At 40.8% G+C, this 18,144-nt stretch overlaps 1 protein-coding gene across 2 annotated transcripts in view; it reads left to right on the top strand.

Annotated features, from left to right (window-relative positions):
• The window catches only part of carmil2 (capping protein regulator and myosin 1 linker 2), a 94,146-nt gene extending 78,028 nt beyond the window's left edge, over positions 1-16,118 (top strand). The window contains exons 33-41 of one of the 2 annotated variants that reach the window (XM_038706504.1): positions 548-1,433; positions 4,893-4,994; positions 5,884-5,920; positions 8,162-8,230; positions 8,788-9,047; positions 10,689-10,824; positions 11,447-11,536; positions 12,970-13,080; positions 13,213-16,118. In XM_038706504.1, coding sequence (XP_038562432.1) covers positions 548-1,433; positions 4,893-4,994; positions 5,884-5,920; positions 8,162-8,230; positions 8,788-9,047; positions 10,689-10,824; positions 11,447-11,536; positions 12,970-13,080; positions 13,213-13,799 — 2,278 coding nt within the window. In that variant the 3' untranslated portion in view covers positions 13,800-16,118. Of the gene's footprint in view, positions 1-547; positions 1,434-4,892; positions 4,995-5,883; positions 5,921-8,161; positions 8,231-8,784; positions 9,048-10,688; positions 10,825-11,446; positions 11,537-12,969; positions 13,081-13,212 lie in introns of both variants that reach the window. The other variant, XM_038706503.1, reaches the window with a different exon arrangement.
• Positions 16,119-18,144: the final 2,026 nt, after the last annotated feature.

The following is an 18,144-nucleotide window of genomic DNA, read 5'->3' as shown; positions in this document are numbered from 1 at the left end:
GTTATGGCAGAATCACCTCACAACCCAATGCTGTTACAGTAGACTACAAAAACATGGATTCTGTAGACGGGGTGTTAGAAAGTCTGTGCATGTCACTGCATGAATCATTGAAATCAAAAGGATCACTTGGCTGAATGAGCTCTGCTTTTAGATTAAGAGGTGTATACAGAGTTTACATTTTTGCGTTGTGATGGAATTATTAGTAATATTCCAGTTCAACCAAGGCATTTTTATTTAAATCTCCAGCCATTCATTTCTGAGGTACTTCTAGTTGGTCAGCAGACATTTTGACCTGACGGTGATGTTCGATAAAAAGTCAGGGTAACCAAAATAATTAGGGGACAATGAATATCCAGCCCAACTTTTCTGGCCTCTAGTAGAGCAGAAAGTAGGAATCACTGAGAGATGTTTTTGCTCTGTCTTCTGTTTGCATGACCTTTCTTGTTGTGTACCTGAATTGAGCATGTGTCTTGAGTCCTGTAGCAGTAGTTGTAGTACTGAGTGTCTCTTCTTGTCTGTTGCTCTTTCTGCTGTCTCCCTGCTGCAGAAAAGGCCAGTGGGAGGAGTCAAACCCTGCCCAAGCCACTCCCTCAGAGTCAAGCTTCACCCCCTCAGCCTCAACCCCCTTTTCCTCTTCATCTGACAATATCACATCCTCTACCACCACCGTCACCTCTCTCTCTGTCTCATCTACTGATACATCCTTTACTACCACTGATGTTGCACCCCTCTCTACTTCCTCTACTCCCCCCACCCCTTCTTCTGTCACCACCACTACCACGCTTCCCACCAAAAACATCAAGAAAAAGTTTGGCGACTTCTTTGCCTTCAAGAGGGCTCGAGCCAGCAGAGCTGCCAAGGCAGGAGGGGGAGAGGGAGGAGGAGGAGGAGGAGGAGAGGGGGTGAAGGTTAAAAGGACCTCCATTGCAGACCTCATTCGACCCCTCCGTGAGGCCAAAGAAAGGGAGAGAGAGAGGGACAGGGACAAGGAGAGAGAGAAGGGGAGAGGGGCAAGATCAGTGGAGGATGTTAACGTTTGTAATGATGCTGCCACCACAGAAGGAACCGTTGCCACCAGCCACCATCTTGCAGACGATGCGAGAGGAACGATGGGACCTGCCAAGACATTAACCACGGTGATGCCTCCCAGTGAGACAGCTCCCTCTTACCCCACTATTGCCACAAGCCCTGACCTCACTACTGCTATGCTTTCCAACCTGGAAGAAGAGGAACTTCCGGTCTTGCCAGGTCGCATCCCAAGTCGCATCCCAAGTCCTGTGGTCACCTCCCATCTAACTGAGCAGTTGGGAGGGACTCCATTAGGAGAGAGGAGACTCAATGTGACCAAGAGGTCTTTAAGGGAGGGCAAGAGCCAGAGTCTCATTCTGCTTACGGGATTAGAGCCTGAAGACAAGGATGACACACACAGTAAGGTCAGTCTGACAATACACCGAACACAGATCAGATGTCAGCTCAACTCATAGGAGAAGGGACGACCCTTTTTGGGCTAGCACTGTAAATTACATATAAATACTGCTGAGAACCAGGCCTTACATTAGAGACAGACCTTGATTTCTTATTTCCCATGTTTAAGTAAAACTTATTTGGCTCTTCATGTAGTCAGACTGAAATTAGCTTCCCATTCATTTCTAAGCACAATGGGGCGAAACAGCTTAGAGTCATGAATTGACCTGCTAAATGAGCTTAGCTTGACGTCTGATGGAATTCAATTCAATTCAATTCAATTTTTATTTATATAGCGCCAAATCACAACAACAGTTATCTCACAGCGCTTTTCATAAAAGAGCAGGTCTAGACCGTACTCTGTGATGTTATTTACAGAAGCCCAACAGTTCCCACCAAGAGCAGCACTAGGAGACAGAGGCAAGGAAAAACTTCCTTTTAAGAGGCAGAAACCTCGAGCAGAACCATGGCTCAGGGTGGGCGGCCATCTGCCTCGACCGGTTGGGGGTGAAGGAGAGAGAGAGAGAGAGAGAGGGAGGCAGCCTACACAATATACACACAGAGGTACAGACAGTAAAGGTGATGTTGCTATAGACTAAATGAAAAATAGTATAGATATGTATAGTAGTGTTAATGATAATAATCGTAATGTTAATGATTATAATAACAATAATAACAATAGGACTAGTAACAATAGTCGTTGCAGTAGAGGGTGTCGAGCAGGAACACGGGGGCAGCAGGTGACCCGCAGCCACAGATCCAGACTCCACAGCTCCAGAGCCAGAAAACCTGCAGGAAGTGATAGGAGGAGAGAGGAGAGGGACGAGAAAGCACAAGACTACCAGAAAGGGGAGAAGTTGTGTTAGTAACATGCAATAATGGGATGAGGTTGCAGACAGAGGGAGAGAACAAGTGAAATTGAGACAAGTGAAATCGTGAGGCTCTCCATGTGTACATGGTGAAATAATACATGCAGCAATGAAGAAGTGTGCAGATTGACTATAGTGGGTGCAAGGATCGTGACATTTGTTGTTAGCCATGTTACCTCTCACAGTTTATGTAAACAACCCAAACCACACTAGTTTCCTGTCCAACCTGCTTTGGCCACACCACGCGAGTAAATTTTACCAGGAAGATTTCAGTCTGACTGTTAAAGCTAGTATTGAAATGATGGCTCACATATTAACTTTAGCACAATGTCTATTTCCACAGCAGTACTTTCATAAATAGCGACAACAATAGAACTCTTTACTCTGCTGATCAAAATTTTTATTTTAATTGAAAAACTTTTGTGATTGACAATTTTTTTAATAGTCATTTCAACTTTGCCTCTTTCTTTCATTTAGAATTAAACTTCACTCATTTAAACTTCTCCAGCATTCCTGCCTAGATGTTTTACACAAAAGGCCAGTTTCACTGGCAGTATCTACAGTTTAACAACAGATAAAAAACAGCAAAGTAGAAGCAATGGAATTTATTAATGACTGAGAACAGTATTTCTGTAGAAGACATGAAAGGCCTCTTATAGGCATGCACCCCTTAAAAGTAAGAATAACCTGATGGCAATTTAACATGTTGGTGTCATTCTTCCTCATGCGTACCCTGGTCATTAGGTCACACCTCATAATATTTCTGTACCACAGCACAAGTTTGAACAGAATGCGGTCAGATTTAACAAAGAGAGAGAGAGAGAGATAAATGTGAATTTAGTTCTTCCTTCTATCATCAGTGTAATACATTTGTCTCTGGGAAACACTGTGAGAGAGCCAATAACCAGGGGCAGCGAGTGCCTCCCACAACAAAAACCATATAAGGCCATGCTAACCATGTAGCAATGTATTCATACTGCACACCTAAGTTGTTGAGAAGATTATTCTCAGATCAGATAAAAATTATATCTGCCCTCTCGAGCAAAAGAGTTTAAAAACCCATGACAACCACAGTAATAATCTGACCAATAGTCTCTCCCCTTCACATGCAGAATGTGACCTGATAAGAGTTAAAGAGGGTTGCAACTTAACATCCTGTCAGTGCTTGTGTGTTATAAAACAGGTACCAAATTTGCTCTCTAATGACATTAACTGATAAAAGTGTATTCATAAGAGAAGCAGGGGTGAGTGTTCCTCACACTCACAATGATCATTTATTAAGGCTTCAGCTACAAAATAAGTTTTAAAATCCATCAATGATGCAGCCTGTGTCATGGCTGAACAGCCATCACTTAAGAGATGAAAGCAGCAATGTTACATATTCCATGTCTGAAGTGCTAAACAGTAGAGTAGTGAGTGTGACATGATGTTGTTGTTGTACTGATGGAATTAGTGCTATGGAAATGTATGTTATAATGAACATGCCATGTGAGCCATGATAGTGTTGGACATTCACTTCCTCTCTTCAGCAGGCCTTTACTAAGGATTGGCCATTAATTGTTCGTTCTGGCCATGTAACAACTATTATTTGAGACTTGTCAGTCATTTGAATACCAGATTTTATTTAAACATTTACATATCTAGACCTGCTCTGTATGAAACGTGCAATGAGATAACTTTTGTTATGAATTGGCGCCATATATTTTGAATTGAACTGAATATCATAAATGCAGGATGAAAAAAAAAATAAAAAAAAATAAAAAATAAATCCCTCTGAGTCAAATGCTTCTTTATGTAGCTAACAAATGACAAATCCAGGTCAAACCAGACCACTTTAGATCAAACCAGAACTAAAGCTACAGTCACACTATCTGGTCTAATTGTGTGGATCCATGCTGGCATTTCCAGGTCATTTTTGTAAGGTTTTGTCTACATTGAAACACTTTAACAACAAAAATATCTAAATCTCTTCATCATGCTTTTTTCAGTTGTGTTTTCAGTGTTTGTTGTATGTTTCACAACCAATATCTGGTTAGAAGTGGGTCAGAGAGTCGTCAATTAGTTAATATGCTTCTGTGTGATCACCTGTACTGTGTATTCTCTGCTTTCTCTTGTCAGACAAATGAACAAGCGTGAAATAGTGACTGCAGCTCATGTTATACTTTAAACTGTGCTTTGGGTGAGAAAAACACAGGCCTACTGTGGGTAGAGAACAAATATTGTGTTTTGTGCATTCTGGTACCAAACAACTCTGGTCATTAGGACAGATATATATTTTGAAATAAATAGACACATTTACCATGTCACTATTTGTCATTTTATCAAATCTGAAAAGTTTAATTGTTGTTGTTTCAAACCACATACATAATTTGGATACATAATTTGAGCTGACAGATAAGAGATGTAACAAGAGCCAAGAACCTGTAAGTGAATCAAATTTGTCAATGAATGTGATTGAATCTATCGGTTTGGCGACTGGTATGGGTAGATATCAGCTTACTGTATGTGTGTTGTGCGTGTGAACACACATTTACGAAATGTTCATGTTTCATCTTCTAGAAACATGCATCTGAGAGCACATCTAGTTTTGAACAGAGGATTCAGGTGATGCTGCACAGAATGGGCGTGGCCAAAACTCCACCTTCCACCAAGATGAGCCAGGTAGGATGGGTGTGGCCCACGGTTTAGATCAATTAATGCTCTTCCTCCTGAGCCACCGCCTACCCAGATGGGTTTGCTTCTTTTAATTTAATAAAGATAATTCAGAAAGTGATGTTTGCGTTTATTTGTATTATTAACAGGGCTGACCCTGAAGTCCATGGAGGTTCCTTAACATGTGTCTAAATTTAGCACTTCATGTGAAACTGACACGTTGTGTGACTGTTTGGCCAATAGTACAATTAGATCGGCTATCAACTGTTGAAGGGATGATCAGCGATTGTTTTTTATCCACCGATATTAAGGCGATTTTTAACTAACTCACTATCAGAACTAAGATGACATAAAAATAGTCCAAACACACTGTGCCCAGGGGCCTCCTCACACCTTGAAGAATAATTCTGCTTTATTACAACATGGGTCTTTTTTTTCTCCATAGTTTTCCATAGTTCATCATTCCTATCAATAATACAACAGCTGGCAACACAATGACATCACTAAAAAGAAGTCAGAAATATGAATCAGGTTGGAAACACAGGCTACACAAATTTGCTTGGAAGAGGAACAAAGGTGAAAGAATACCCAAACTTTCTGTTGTAAACATCCATCACAGTTTGAAGGCCCGCTGACCTACTGTACATACTGTAGTGTGCACACAGTATTCCTGTGTAATGAGAGGGATTGTTACCATAATAGGTGGTGTACTCACTTTCAGTTTTATCTTCAAATAGCCTTGTTTATATAATCTAAATAAATTGATGGTCTTTTTCCAAGTTGTGTGTGGCCTGTCAGGCTTTGTAGCAGTGATATCGCCATGTTCCCAGATTTCAGCAATTAGCTTGGTTGTCGATCAAATGTTGTAGTTTAATGCTGTCCATTGTGTCTGTTGTAGAATAAAGACGAGGAGTTGAGAAAGGCCAATTCTGAAGGTAAGTGTAAGTCTATCGTAGCCACATCAGTTATTTTATGTTTTAACATATTGGATTTTACAATCTTCAGCAATCAGCACTTAAAATTAAAAAGTATAAAGTTAAAAAGTATAGGATGTGGGATGTGGATGGTATTTGTTTCATAAAACATAGTGAAAAGAACCTGATATCCGGATGTATCTTAGAAATTAAATAATTGATTCACAATATGTTTTTGTTGAGATTGGCCAAAGTAATGTGAGCATCTTCTTGTGTAAATGGATGAATCTGACTTTGTGGGAACCAAACTAACCCTGGAAATGACGTATGACCATGTTTGAATGTTTGACGACAACACTTGCAGCAAAGAAGGTTAAAGACAAGGGCAACTGGACTTGGTTGAAGATACTGGAAGATGTTTCGTCCCTCATCCAAAGGACTGACTGGCAGGGAAACTCAGCTATTTAACCTCAGTGGGGTCGTTGGCCCGGGTCATCGATACCGCTGGTTCGTTAGTGTTCCTTGTTGCTGTGACGACAGTCGTTACAGTCGTTAAGACTACCTGTGGCCAAGACTGAACGACCATCGTTGGTATCTTCACCTGAGGCCAATAGGTTACGTTTGTTGAGTTTCCTGGGAAGTGATGAAAGGACAGCATTGTAAGTAGGGGATAAGTGGTGGCGTAGACCCCCTCCTCTGTTCAATGACGGCTTCTCAACCCTGGTGTAGATGCTTCCTTGACACCTCTTTCAAACCATCCATCTTCTCTGTCTAAAATGTGCACCTGGTGGTCCTCAAACGAGTGTCCTCTGTCCTTCAGATGTAAGTAGACTGCAGAGTCTTGACCTGAGGAGTTGGCCCTTCTGTGTTGAGCCATGCGTTTGTGTAGTGGTTGTTTAGTCTCCCCAATATACAGGTCTGTGCATTCCTCACTGCATTGGACCGCATACACTAGATTGCTTTTCTTGTGTTTGGGTGTGCAGTCTTTGGGGTGGACCAGCATCTGTCTTAGTGTGTTCTTGGGTTTAAAAAACACAGGGATGTTGTGTTTGTTAAAAATCCTCCTGAGTTTCTCTGATACTCCAGACACGTATGGAATCACAATGTTGTTGCGTTTGACCTTCTTTTCCTCCTCCCCTGTAGTTTTGTTCTTCTTGGATCTTGTGGCTGTTTTCACAAAGGTCCATTTAGGGTATCCACAGTGCCCCCTTCAGGTGGTTCTGTTCCTTCTCTCTGGCTTGGGCGCTTGTGTGGGTTTTCTGTAAACACCAATCTGCAGGCTCCTGTCCTCTTCAATGTGTACAGCGCAGTCCAGGAAGGTCAAACTGTTGTTGTGAACATCTTCTCGCGTGAACTTGATGTTACTGTCCACAGAGTTGATGTGTTCTGTGAAGGTTTGCACTTCCTGGCTTTTAATTTTGACCCAGGTGTCGTCCACATATCTGTACCAGTGGCTCGGTGCTATTCCTCTGAAGGAGTTGAGGGCTTTATTCTCCACTTCTATGTAGATGTTCGCCACAATCGGGGATACCGGTGAACCCATGGCGGTCCTTTCATCACCTCCCGGGAAACTCAACAAATATAACCTATTGGCCTCAGGTAAGGATGCCAACGATGTTCGTTCAGTCTACCTCGGGTAGTCCTAACGACCATAATGATGTAGTTACATCAGCGGTAACAGCCAGGAACACTAACGAACCAGCGGTATCGACCTCACTGAGGTTAAATAGCTGAGTTTCCCTGCCAGTCAGTCAGAACTGAAGAAGTCCTTTAAATGAGGGTCAATACGTCTTCTATTATCTTCAACCAAGTCCAGTTGCCCTTGACTTTAACCTTCTTTGGATAACTATGACCTGGATGACTGAGAATCTTCACAGAGATCACCGCTGTAGGCCTGAATCTGTTTGAATAGGTCCTGCTGGTCTTCATTTGGTCAGTGTACATATTTTCTAATGTATCTCACTGCAGCTCACACTCGTACTGGAATTTCCCAAATCTGGCTGTCCTTTTTCACACAGTCCTGTGTTCTGAGATGAAACTAGAGATTATTGTATTTAAGGAACATTCCTTAAAGTTTGCCTTCTTTCCAGTCTTCTTTCTAAGTCATCATCAAGAAAATGTGTCTGGGGGCCTACCACTTACAGCTGTGTAACTTAATTACAATGCTTTCAGTTGAGCCCAAGGTTCATGTACTCATCACATTTACAGCTTGGACTAAAATGCGTCTCAGCTGTATTAATATCTGCTGTCTCTGTCCCTCAGGTGCTATCCTGGACAAACCTGAACCACCTCCCACATACATGAAGCCCAGAACCATGTCCACTTCATCAGGTATCATGTTATCTATCCCCATTTCATGATGAAATGACATGTATTGTGTGTTTATCACAGCCTGATTTTATTCCAATGTGGCATAGAGCTCCATTGTTGTCCAAAAACTATTGTACTGCACTGCCTCTATCCTTATTAATAGGTTGCCATGGTCGCGACTTGTCACTCACAAGGTAGTCCTAAAGTATCCCCTGCTTAATGATCTATTTTCCTCTAAATGGGAATGATTTACTAAATGAACCTCATGCTGTGTTGAAGAGGACCTAGCAACCTAGACCTAGAACTACGAGACCATTGAGTTCTTTTGGCAAACAGTGGAGTCGCCCCCTGCTGGATTCACTTTTCAGACCTGGAGGTTCCTGCTTGGTGTACCACAAACATTCTGATGTCTCTGGGCCTGTGATGCGCTGCCATCCTTTCTGTGTTTTAGTCTACATCTGTATGAACATCTGTCCATCCAGGAGTCATCAGTGGAGTCACCAACCTGCATCTCTCACAGTGATTGTCACTAGTGATTTACTGTCTCAGAACCTCTGTTCACCTTCTGTTTCCAGCAGATCCCAGGCATCCTATGAGAGCACAGGACACCATCCCACTGGATCCTCTCCTTCATCCGAAGCCAGCCCTCCCCGAGCGCCCTATTGGCTCCCTGCCACCCAAACCTGCTGTCGCAGCCAAGCCCCCCCTCCCTACCCCGGCTGCTCCTGCAGGAGGTGGAGCTCATCCCTCCTCTGCGCCTCCTTCTAGCAACCCAGCAGAGAGAGTCATGCTCAGAGCACACACTCATGATTGCAAGCCAGGAGAGGCTCCAGCACAGGTAACTTTTTATTGTGTTCATGCGGCATGATAAATTATTACTATACATATATCGCATATCAGCTTCTTTAGAAACAGCACTTATTGACCCTTTGTTATGGCATATTAAGCGAACAATTCTACAGTGTTATCATTCCACATTTTTGCCTTCTTGATCTAGGAATCCAACCCATATTAATCAATAAATCAGACTTTCTTTGTTTAGCGCCTTTGGTACAAAATAGCAATACAAGGTGCTTGACACTGTGTTAAAATACCAGCATACCCATGTTACAACAGTAATAAAAGAGTCTGCGTTGCAAAGTTATTAGATAAGATAAACTAAGAAAATTAAATGAGAATTATAAATAAATGAATACAAATATAATCAGACACATAAAAGAGAAATAAGAGAAATATTAAGATAAATTTAAAACAAAGAAAAATGAATTCACCCTGAACAGCCAATGTAGGAGCAACACCTAAAAACCATCATGAAGCTGTATTCTGTATAGATTCTGCTATTTTAGATTCTTTCAAACCATATCTGAAGCATAATTTAATATAGGGGAGACAAAGTCCACCTCGTTTGTAGTCCAGCCTTTAATTCTGTAACCTATCTGCATCACTATGTAACAGGGGGCATAATGCTCGCCTAGCAGCTAGTCAGGCACGCCCTCAAAAACACTAGTGGAGAAACACACTGAGCTGCAGCACCCACAGTGACAAGACATCCATCCACTGCTTCCCCTCACCCCCACCATTCCTACCAAACTATACACACCAGTGCACTAGTAAAACGTTATGTATGAAAGATACAATTGTTACAAATTAATAACTTACCACTCTGAAACGTCTTGCTCCAGTCTAGGTTGCGAAGCTGGTTCGAGATCAAGTACGGCTAAATGGAAGCCACAGTTACCAGCTGAACTTACCTTGCTTGTCAGGACCGGCCCTACTCTGCTTCTGATTGGCTAGTAGTCTTAAACTATGTACTGCGCACGTGCAACACCCAACAAAGATCAAACAGAAGTGAGACGCTTCACTTGGTAGCTAAAACGGAGAGTTCAACACACAGGGTGAAAAGAGGAGCTGCAGCAATGTGCAGTACGACAAAATTTTTTTTAAAATGAAACCATTTAAACCTGTTCTGGTACAGCCCCTAAATAAAATAAGCGTGGTATGACCTCTTTAATAAAAACTCACCAGATCAGATAATGATATTCGATAGATATTTACAGTAGGGTTATGCAGTTCTCAGTGGTACAATACACAGACTGAAGCCCTCTGTTGCACAGCTTGGGAACTACTAATATTGTTTCTGATAAACAATGTTTTAGTTTGTCTATTTCACTTTCACTGAGAGTTTTACTGTCTTATACTGTTCTAACTGCTGTTCCAGTCGTGGGAGACAATGAGTACTTTTGTTTCCTCCAATCTTGAAATGTTATCATGTTTATTAAGTAAACCTAGGTATTAAATTCTAACATTACTTTCCACCCCATGTATCAATGAGGGTGGACTAAATATTAGAAACACCTCTCACACCTCTTGTTGAATATCACCACAATCTACTGCCTATTTATAACATATAATACTATAGCAGTCATATTGTTTACAACACGTCCCACTGAGCACCCTCTGATCTCTCTGATCTCCTTAGAATGGACGCCAGGAGGGTCCCCGGTGTGCAGCCATAGCACTGTCTCCCAGGAAAGAGCTGCTTCATCCATCCCCATCTCCATGGAGGGGTCCCAGCATACAGGATCGCTCTGAGAAAGCACAATCAGTGACCGAAGGTACGTCCAGCTGATCTCAATAAAACCAAATAATTCATCCAAATTAGGGTTGGGCTGATATATTAGGTCATGAGCTTTTATGAGAAATAAATATGGTCCAGTCAGTGTGGTGTGTTTATAGTGGGAGGATTTGTGGGAAACTGTCAGCTGAAAAGAGGCAGCTGTTGACGCTTTGTGTTTGAGAGGAGGCTCGTGGTAGTCTGCACCTTCCTCATGCTAACAGCCACACGCATTTAGTATCATCACAGTCACATCTGAGTCACATGGGCACCATGCGAGAGTCTTCAGAATCACATGAATCAAGGTGTGAAATGCTGTAAAACTACATCGGAAGAAACGAAAATGTAAGGATGGATAGAACCTATTTAAGGTTGAATTCAGTTAGGTTTGGTTACATTTAAGTGTAACATTTAAATGTACATTCACATAACATTATTCCCAATAATATTATAATATGATCTTAAAAGTATATGATCCATCATTTCAGGGACCCGTTCTCTGCCTGACGGTCCCTCTTGTTCACTCTCTTCAGTGTGTACGGTAGATAGATTTACTTGTAACCATATCTGAAGATTCAAAAAGTTGATTCAAAGCCTGTGTGTGTGTGCTTTTGTGTACTTAGAGAGTCTTCCTAAGCCACGCCAACACATGAAGCCCCTGCCACAGCGCAGAGCTGTGTCTGTCCACGAGGACGCTTTGGCCATGACACAAGGTGAGACTTGACAATGGAGTGTTTAATGAAGACATAAAAATACTAAATACCAGTAGCATTGAATACCAAAAGCAATAACAGTAAGGTAAGAAATAAAAACAACCTCAGAGTGAGTACCATAAACCACACAGACCTCTTGTTAAATATAAATAATACTTATTTATACTTATTTTTAATTACTTTTGCTTAGGCTAACAATGGGCCACTGCTCAGCTGTAGTTTTCACATGACATCAGGGACAGTAAGAAACTATTTTGTTGTATCACAGCTTTGCTGGAGGAAATGAATGGTAATACATACATGATTACAGCTAAACAGAGCTGCAAAAATATCCATGAAAGCCTCTATCTGAAGCAGAGGCTTAAGGCGTCAGTATGCTTCACCTCAAGGGCTTGTCAGATCATGCGACAGCATCCAAAACCACCGCCACACCTTGTTGACGGTGGAATTAGAGGGCAGTGTCTGACAGTTTTTGTAATTTTTTGAGCAGAGGTGAAAAATCGGGCAGGGTGTTAAATGTTAGAGTAAGGAAGTGGACCACGGTGCGGACACAGAATACTCAATGCAAGTTCAGGGGAGAGTTCAGTCTCACAACGTTTTGCACTGGTTTGCAACGTTTTCTGATTGAACAAAATGTTTCCTCAAAAAGTTGTGCGTTGCGCAACGGGCTTCGAGTTTTTCTCCCATTTGTGGGCATGTAAGAGATGTTAACCAATCTGCCACAACACAGCTGTGTTAAAGGCAGTAAAAATATCATTGTGCTGTTGTGTACACAATCATTGCATACAGAACAGTGTGTTCAAGGCACCACCGTTTCCACTGAAATAAAGATTTAGCTACATTTTGTCAGCGCTGACTCAGCCCTGGTTTAGGGGTTTTATACACAAAGAATGGACTGGAGATGGTGCAAGGTGGAGAGTCTATTCTTTGATTCAGATTGAGCATGGGCAGGCAGTCTTGAGCTGAAGCAGCTGGCGCTCCAAGAGATATCCTCCGGGTAGCACAAAAACACACAAGGAGCAGAGATCTTGAGAAAAGAAAACGTAGTTGGCAAGAGGTTGTCAATCATGTGAAGGTGTGAAATAAGGAAGGCCCACATCTTGAAGCCAGGCGCTGATGAGGACTGCCACCAGGTGTGTCGCTCCACTAGGTGATCATCTCCAAGCCACACCCAAAACACACTCACACAAGCATGCCCACACAATACAAGGAGAGGGAAAAAACAGGAAAACAAAACAAACCCCACTGTCACAGTGAGCATAACTGCAGTGACGTCTGTGTACTATGACGTCACGTGCATACCCTCATATGTGTCAGAGTGTATCTTCTAATGTATGGCTGGCATTTAGTTTATTTTCACACAGTGAATAAAGATGAGCTATTGGTCTCAAATAAGTCTCAAGCCCCTCCCTCTCTCACTCCATCTGTCTCAGAGCTGAAGGCAGTGTTACAGAGGTCGCCCATCCGTTTCCGTGGCAACAGAGGGGACCTGCCCACCTGCATTGAATATCCATCTAGTGGGGAGAAAGCACAAAGAGCCGTGGGTAAGGCCGGTGTTCATCAGTCATGCTCATAACTTACATTCTAGTTTTCTTATTCTTTGATTCATTGTTTTTCTTTCCATCTGTGATCTAAACATTTTCTTGCCCCTGTCTATATGTTCTTCATCTACCCAGCCAGTGACACAGGGAAACAGACAGCTGAAGAAAAGAAGGAGGCTGTCCAGAAAGAGGAACTGAAGGCAGAGGGACAAAGGACTGGCTGTGGAGGGATGGTAGCTGACTCCATGCACCCCCCTCCGGGACAGGAGGAATCCCCATACTCTGGGTGTCCCTCCTCTGCAGCTCAGGCTCAACAAGAAGCATCAGCACCCCAACTCTTCAGTCCAGCAGCAGCCCTCAACAAAGCTCCGTCCATCCTGGAAAGGCCTCCAGCTCTGACTGAAACCATGGAAAAACCTCCTTTAACCCCCAAATCCCAGAAAAAGAGCCCCAGCACAGCCCCAGCATTTCCCCAACCTCTAGAAAATCTGCTGGTATCCCCTCCACCCCAAGAAAAGACCCCCAGCACAATTCCAGCTGCATCTGAATCCCTGGAAACCCCCCAAGTACAATCTTTGTCCCACAAGGAGGGCAGCCCTGGCACATTAACAGCCACAGTGGATCTGAGAAACAGCACACAGGAGAGAGGAGAAACGGGCTCTCAACAGCACACAATGAGGTCAGAGCCAGCAGACCAAAGAACTGAGCCCCCTCTTACCTGAGACACACCTGGGAGAGACAGGAGGGTAGGGTCTGTGACATCACTGAGATCAGGAATTGGGAGTAGAATGTTGTACCCTCCTGTAGAAAACAGCTGCCATGTCCCATGTCAGGGATGTTCTCTTTGAAAGCCTGAGAGCCAAATGTAACTTAGTACATTTGCACAGGGTTGGTGCATATTTTTATTGCTAGTTTAGAGCTAACGTCTGTGCAGTTGGTATTGATTGTTTGAGGTGAATAAGCACAAACTGCAATAATGGTCCAGTGATCAGATTCATGCAAATAACGTACCCAGGACAAACTTCATCTGTTAGCCAGAGGGCAACATAATGAAAATAAACTTGATTTGTTTTACTTTACTTTAACACTTTACTTTGTTTTTAAATGAGTTGATGAGGCCTCTTCACACCATCTGTTTTAGTTTGTGTGAGCCCCAAACAGCAAATGTACAGATGTTAGCTATAGCTAGTTTGGAAATAAGCACTGGCTGTGTGTCTGTGTGCGTTGGCAGCTCGTCCTCTGACTGATGTCAAAAATGACCAAGAACATCATGTTGTTCTGTTTTGCTCACCGTTTAATTTTTGTTAAAACTTTAAACATGTTTAAACTTTTACATTTAACTCTCGGCCTCAGTTTGCACCATCCAAGGGAAATCTGCACCCACTTGGCATCTTTGCATTGAGTAATATGCAACCATGCCGCTTCTAAAGTTCACTCTGCCTTCATTCTGAACACACTTTTAAGACTGAGGCTGAGTCTGAAATGGGACAAAGCTTGCATCAGCTGGGTGGTTGTGAAATCTTTATTGTACACACAAATGGCTCATGGCTCATGCTTGTGAGTGTAGTTCATCAACACGTTGTGACACATCATGTCAAAGACACATTTGCATCACCTGCTCATACGTACATGTTATTATGATTTGATAAAGGGTTTTCAAGGCCCATGATGTAGTTTATGGCTAGAAAATTCTAATCTTTTTTACTTTGCTGTCTCCTTCCAAAAGATGACAAGGTTTTAGGAAAAATGCCTCTTTAACTACATTGACAATTTTATTGTGGCTTAGATTTAAGTGATTCATTTACGTAAAGACACATTAAGCTCATTTGCTCCCATTCATTTTTTAATTGGGGATTCTTGGTAAATGTTTAAATCCTAATCAATCAAACTTTGATTGCATGATGTGTTAATCTTTTAATCCACTCTTAATCCTCTGTTTATATTTTTGTCATTAGCCTGATATTCAGATTGAGTTGCCAGTCTGACACTGGCCTCTGTTAGTTGTTTGGGAGGTAGGTTTTTAGCCCCAAATCAATTCCTGTGACATCTATCAACTCAGTGCCATTTTTCAGTCAAGACAGGCTTGACTGAAAGTGTTCATGTCAAACAAAATAATTTGTTTCATGTCAGGCATGTTCATTTAACTAGTTACCATTACTACAGTGGTCCTGCAGTTTACATCAGAAACTTGTTAGAAACTTGTCTTTCCAACAGGGAAAGATCAATCAGGGGAACAGCAGCAGACCACTCACTCAGCAGAATTATAAATGTGGGCGGCAAGTAGGAGGTTTGGAAATGGGCTAAGATTAAGCTACAGTACATAAATCTTAAATTTTTGCCTTAATTTGATGTTTCTAGAGGTGGTTCCCAGCATCTTAAAAAACATTTACAATTAAACAAAATAGTTTTTTTTCTTTCTGGTTATTTTCTTATAGTTTTTTTTACATTGAAAATGATGTCAAATTGTTTTCCTTTCTTTTTCTAACAAGTCCAATCCCATCAATGTGGGAAAATGTCCCTTTCTGTTTCTATTGCTTGTTAAGATGTTCTCATGTAAAGCCTTTTAGAATCTTCAGATTAATGCATGGGACACTAAAGCGATACATGTTTCTGCATATTTCTGTGGAATCACAGAATTCAAATCAATTCAGGTTCAGTCATTCCATTTGACAATCATGTATAATTATGCGTAATTACCATATCCATCATATCACAGGAGGACCAGATACAATCCCTATAAAAGACCAGTATATGATCAGATATTGTTTGAGATGACAACATGAGTGTTAAGTCTCTCAAACTCTCAGGGTGGTTGTGGGGAATGGTGTGTTTTTGGAAGTTCAGCTCCTTGTGCTGTCAGCGACCTGAACCTCCATCTCATGCTGAGGGAGAATTTATTTTCTACCTTCATGTTTATATTTGCCTTGCACGCACAGAATATGTACAAATGACATAACACAAACAAAAACAAAGTTATGAACAGAGTGTAAATCCATACCTATACTTGTTAATGATTATTAAAATTATGAGTTGTGTCATAATGTTGTACTGTCTTGTTTTTATTTTGGGTCTGTTTAATGTCTTTCTCTATTGAGGAGCTTGTCATGTCAGAGAAAATAATCATGATGATGCCATAGTGATGTCAGCATTTTATAGAAAAATCTGATTAACTCTGCCTTTCTTATTTGTTAATATACCAACTCAATGGAGTAAAGTAGGGGAGAGCAGGGGCCAAAGTACCATTTTTCAGAAAAACACACAGGAGGGTCAAAAGTAACACAACTAGATTTATTGTGTTTCCCTTGTTCTAATTAAATATACGTGACCTTGTAAATATGTAACTGCAAATGTATTTTGTCCTTTATCTTTGCAAAAAATTTATAAATTACATTTTCATTTTATTTTTTATCTATTTACAGTTTCTTCAAATGTTTCAAAAGTAACCCAACCGTTCAAAATGTTTTTTATTGGCAATGTCAATCCATTTTATAAAACATTTCTTCAACAATATGAACAATATGAAAATGAATATTCATAACATAAATATAAATTCTCAAAATAATGCAAAAATAGTCATGTTTCTATCCAGCTGTTTTTATACGTAATTCCAAAATGTGCATGAAAACATCTGGCTTTCTGACCGTCATTCATGGCATAATCTGTTGGTTTACTAACATAAACATGTTTCCATACATGCTGCAACACAGAGAAAGACACCACATTAACAGCGGGACAAAAGAAACACTTGTGGCCACTGTGACAGGAATACCTGACATATCACCACGATTTATTTTTACGCTGAAAAACTCTGACAGGGCAAACTTCAGGGTGTTAAAGCACTAAATAACCTGTAGATTAATCATTACTGTGACACATGAAACGAAAGACACAACTTGTAATTCGAAAAACAGTCCCGGTTCAGAAATTTACTTGCCAAGCTCGAAAACAGTTTTCCGAAGACGGCCATGCATGACGTTGAATTAATGAGATGACGATTCACACAGGTTTGACTAACAAATTGTGGTTGGTAAAATATAGTATGTAATGGATTGCAATGGAAATTGCAATAGTAATTTCCGTTGCATACATATAGGGTGAATTCAGGTATATTGGGACAGTTTTTGTAATTCTATCTTGTGATCTCATTCTTGTCATAAATTTAAAAAAGTAACTCAACATATGATATATTTCTGAATTCCTCAAGATGTCTGCTTTCTTTATGTGAAGAAATTAAGTGTGTACATTATTTTGACAAAGCTTTGTTCACCATTTTGTTGTAGTTGATACAAAACTCATTTTCAGGAACGTGTTTGGTAATTTGCGGCAAAGTTTTATTAGTGTATTAGTGACCTAGCCATTAACCCTATTGACATATTTCAAAAAGTATTTTAAACTTATTTCTTAACTATAAATAAAGTAAAAATAAAATAAATACATGTCTCAAGTTACATGATATTATGTATTAGCCTATCATTTGTTGTCATAGCTTAATTCATTGTTGCATCAGCAAATGTCAACAGACTATTGATTAAGATGTTAAAATCATTAAAGACTCCAACATGTTGTCAAACATGTTTATTTTATTTATTTATCTGTTTCTTGATGGTATTCTGCAACAGACCTTAAATTCATCATAAGAATAAATCTACAGATTAAACAAAGTGAGTAGCAAAACGTCTGCATGCATCAGCATTGCTTCTTGATTAGACTTAATTATATGTTACAGAACTGCTACATTAAACATAGTAAACATTTGCTTTATTGTTGACCATTGTCAGAAGATTGTTGGAATAGGCTAATTTGTCCAAATGATAGGGCCTTCTACAGATAATGTGGGGGATTAGCATCATTAGTAATAGCATCCTAATCTATCCACTTGTTGTAGTTGCCTGTAGGTTACATCTCTGTGGGCCTGTGTTGACATACATGTGTGGTCCCTCTATATATCTGATTTTATGAATCCACAATCCAAATTTAATTTTAATAGCCTTTTAACACTGTCCCAATATACCTGAAACATGCTGTCCCAAATTACCACAACACATTTGGTAATTTGGGACAGCAAGA

Source organism: Micropterus salmoides, unplaced genomic scaffold, assembly GCF_014851395.1.
Source record: "Micropterus salmoides isolate LMB-PRFRI ecotype aquatic unplaced genomic scaffold, ASM1485139v1 Ms_hic_scaffold_8, whole genome shotgun sequence".
Taxonomy (NCBI): domain Eukaryota; kingdom Metazoa; phylum Chordata; class Actinopteri; order Centrarchiformes; family Centrarchidae; genus Micropterus; species Micropterus salmoides.
Note: the sequence above shows the minus strand (reverse complement) of the source record. Positions and strands in the feature narration are given on the sequence as shown.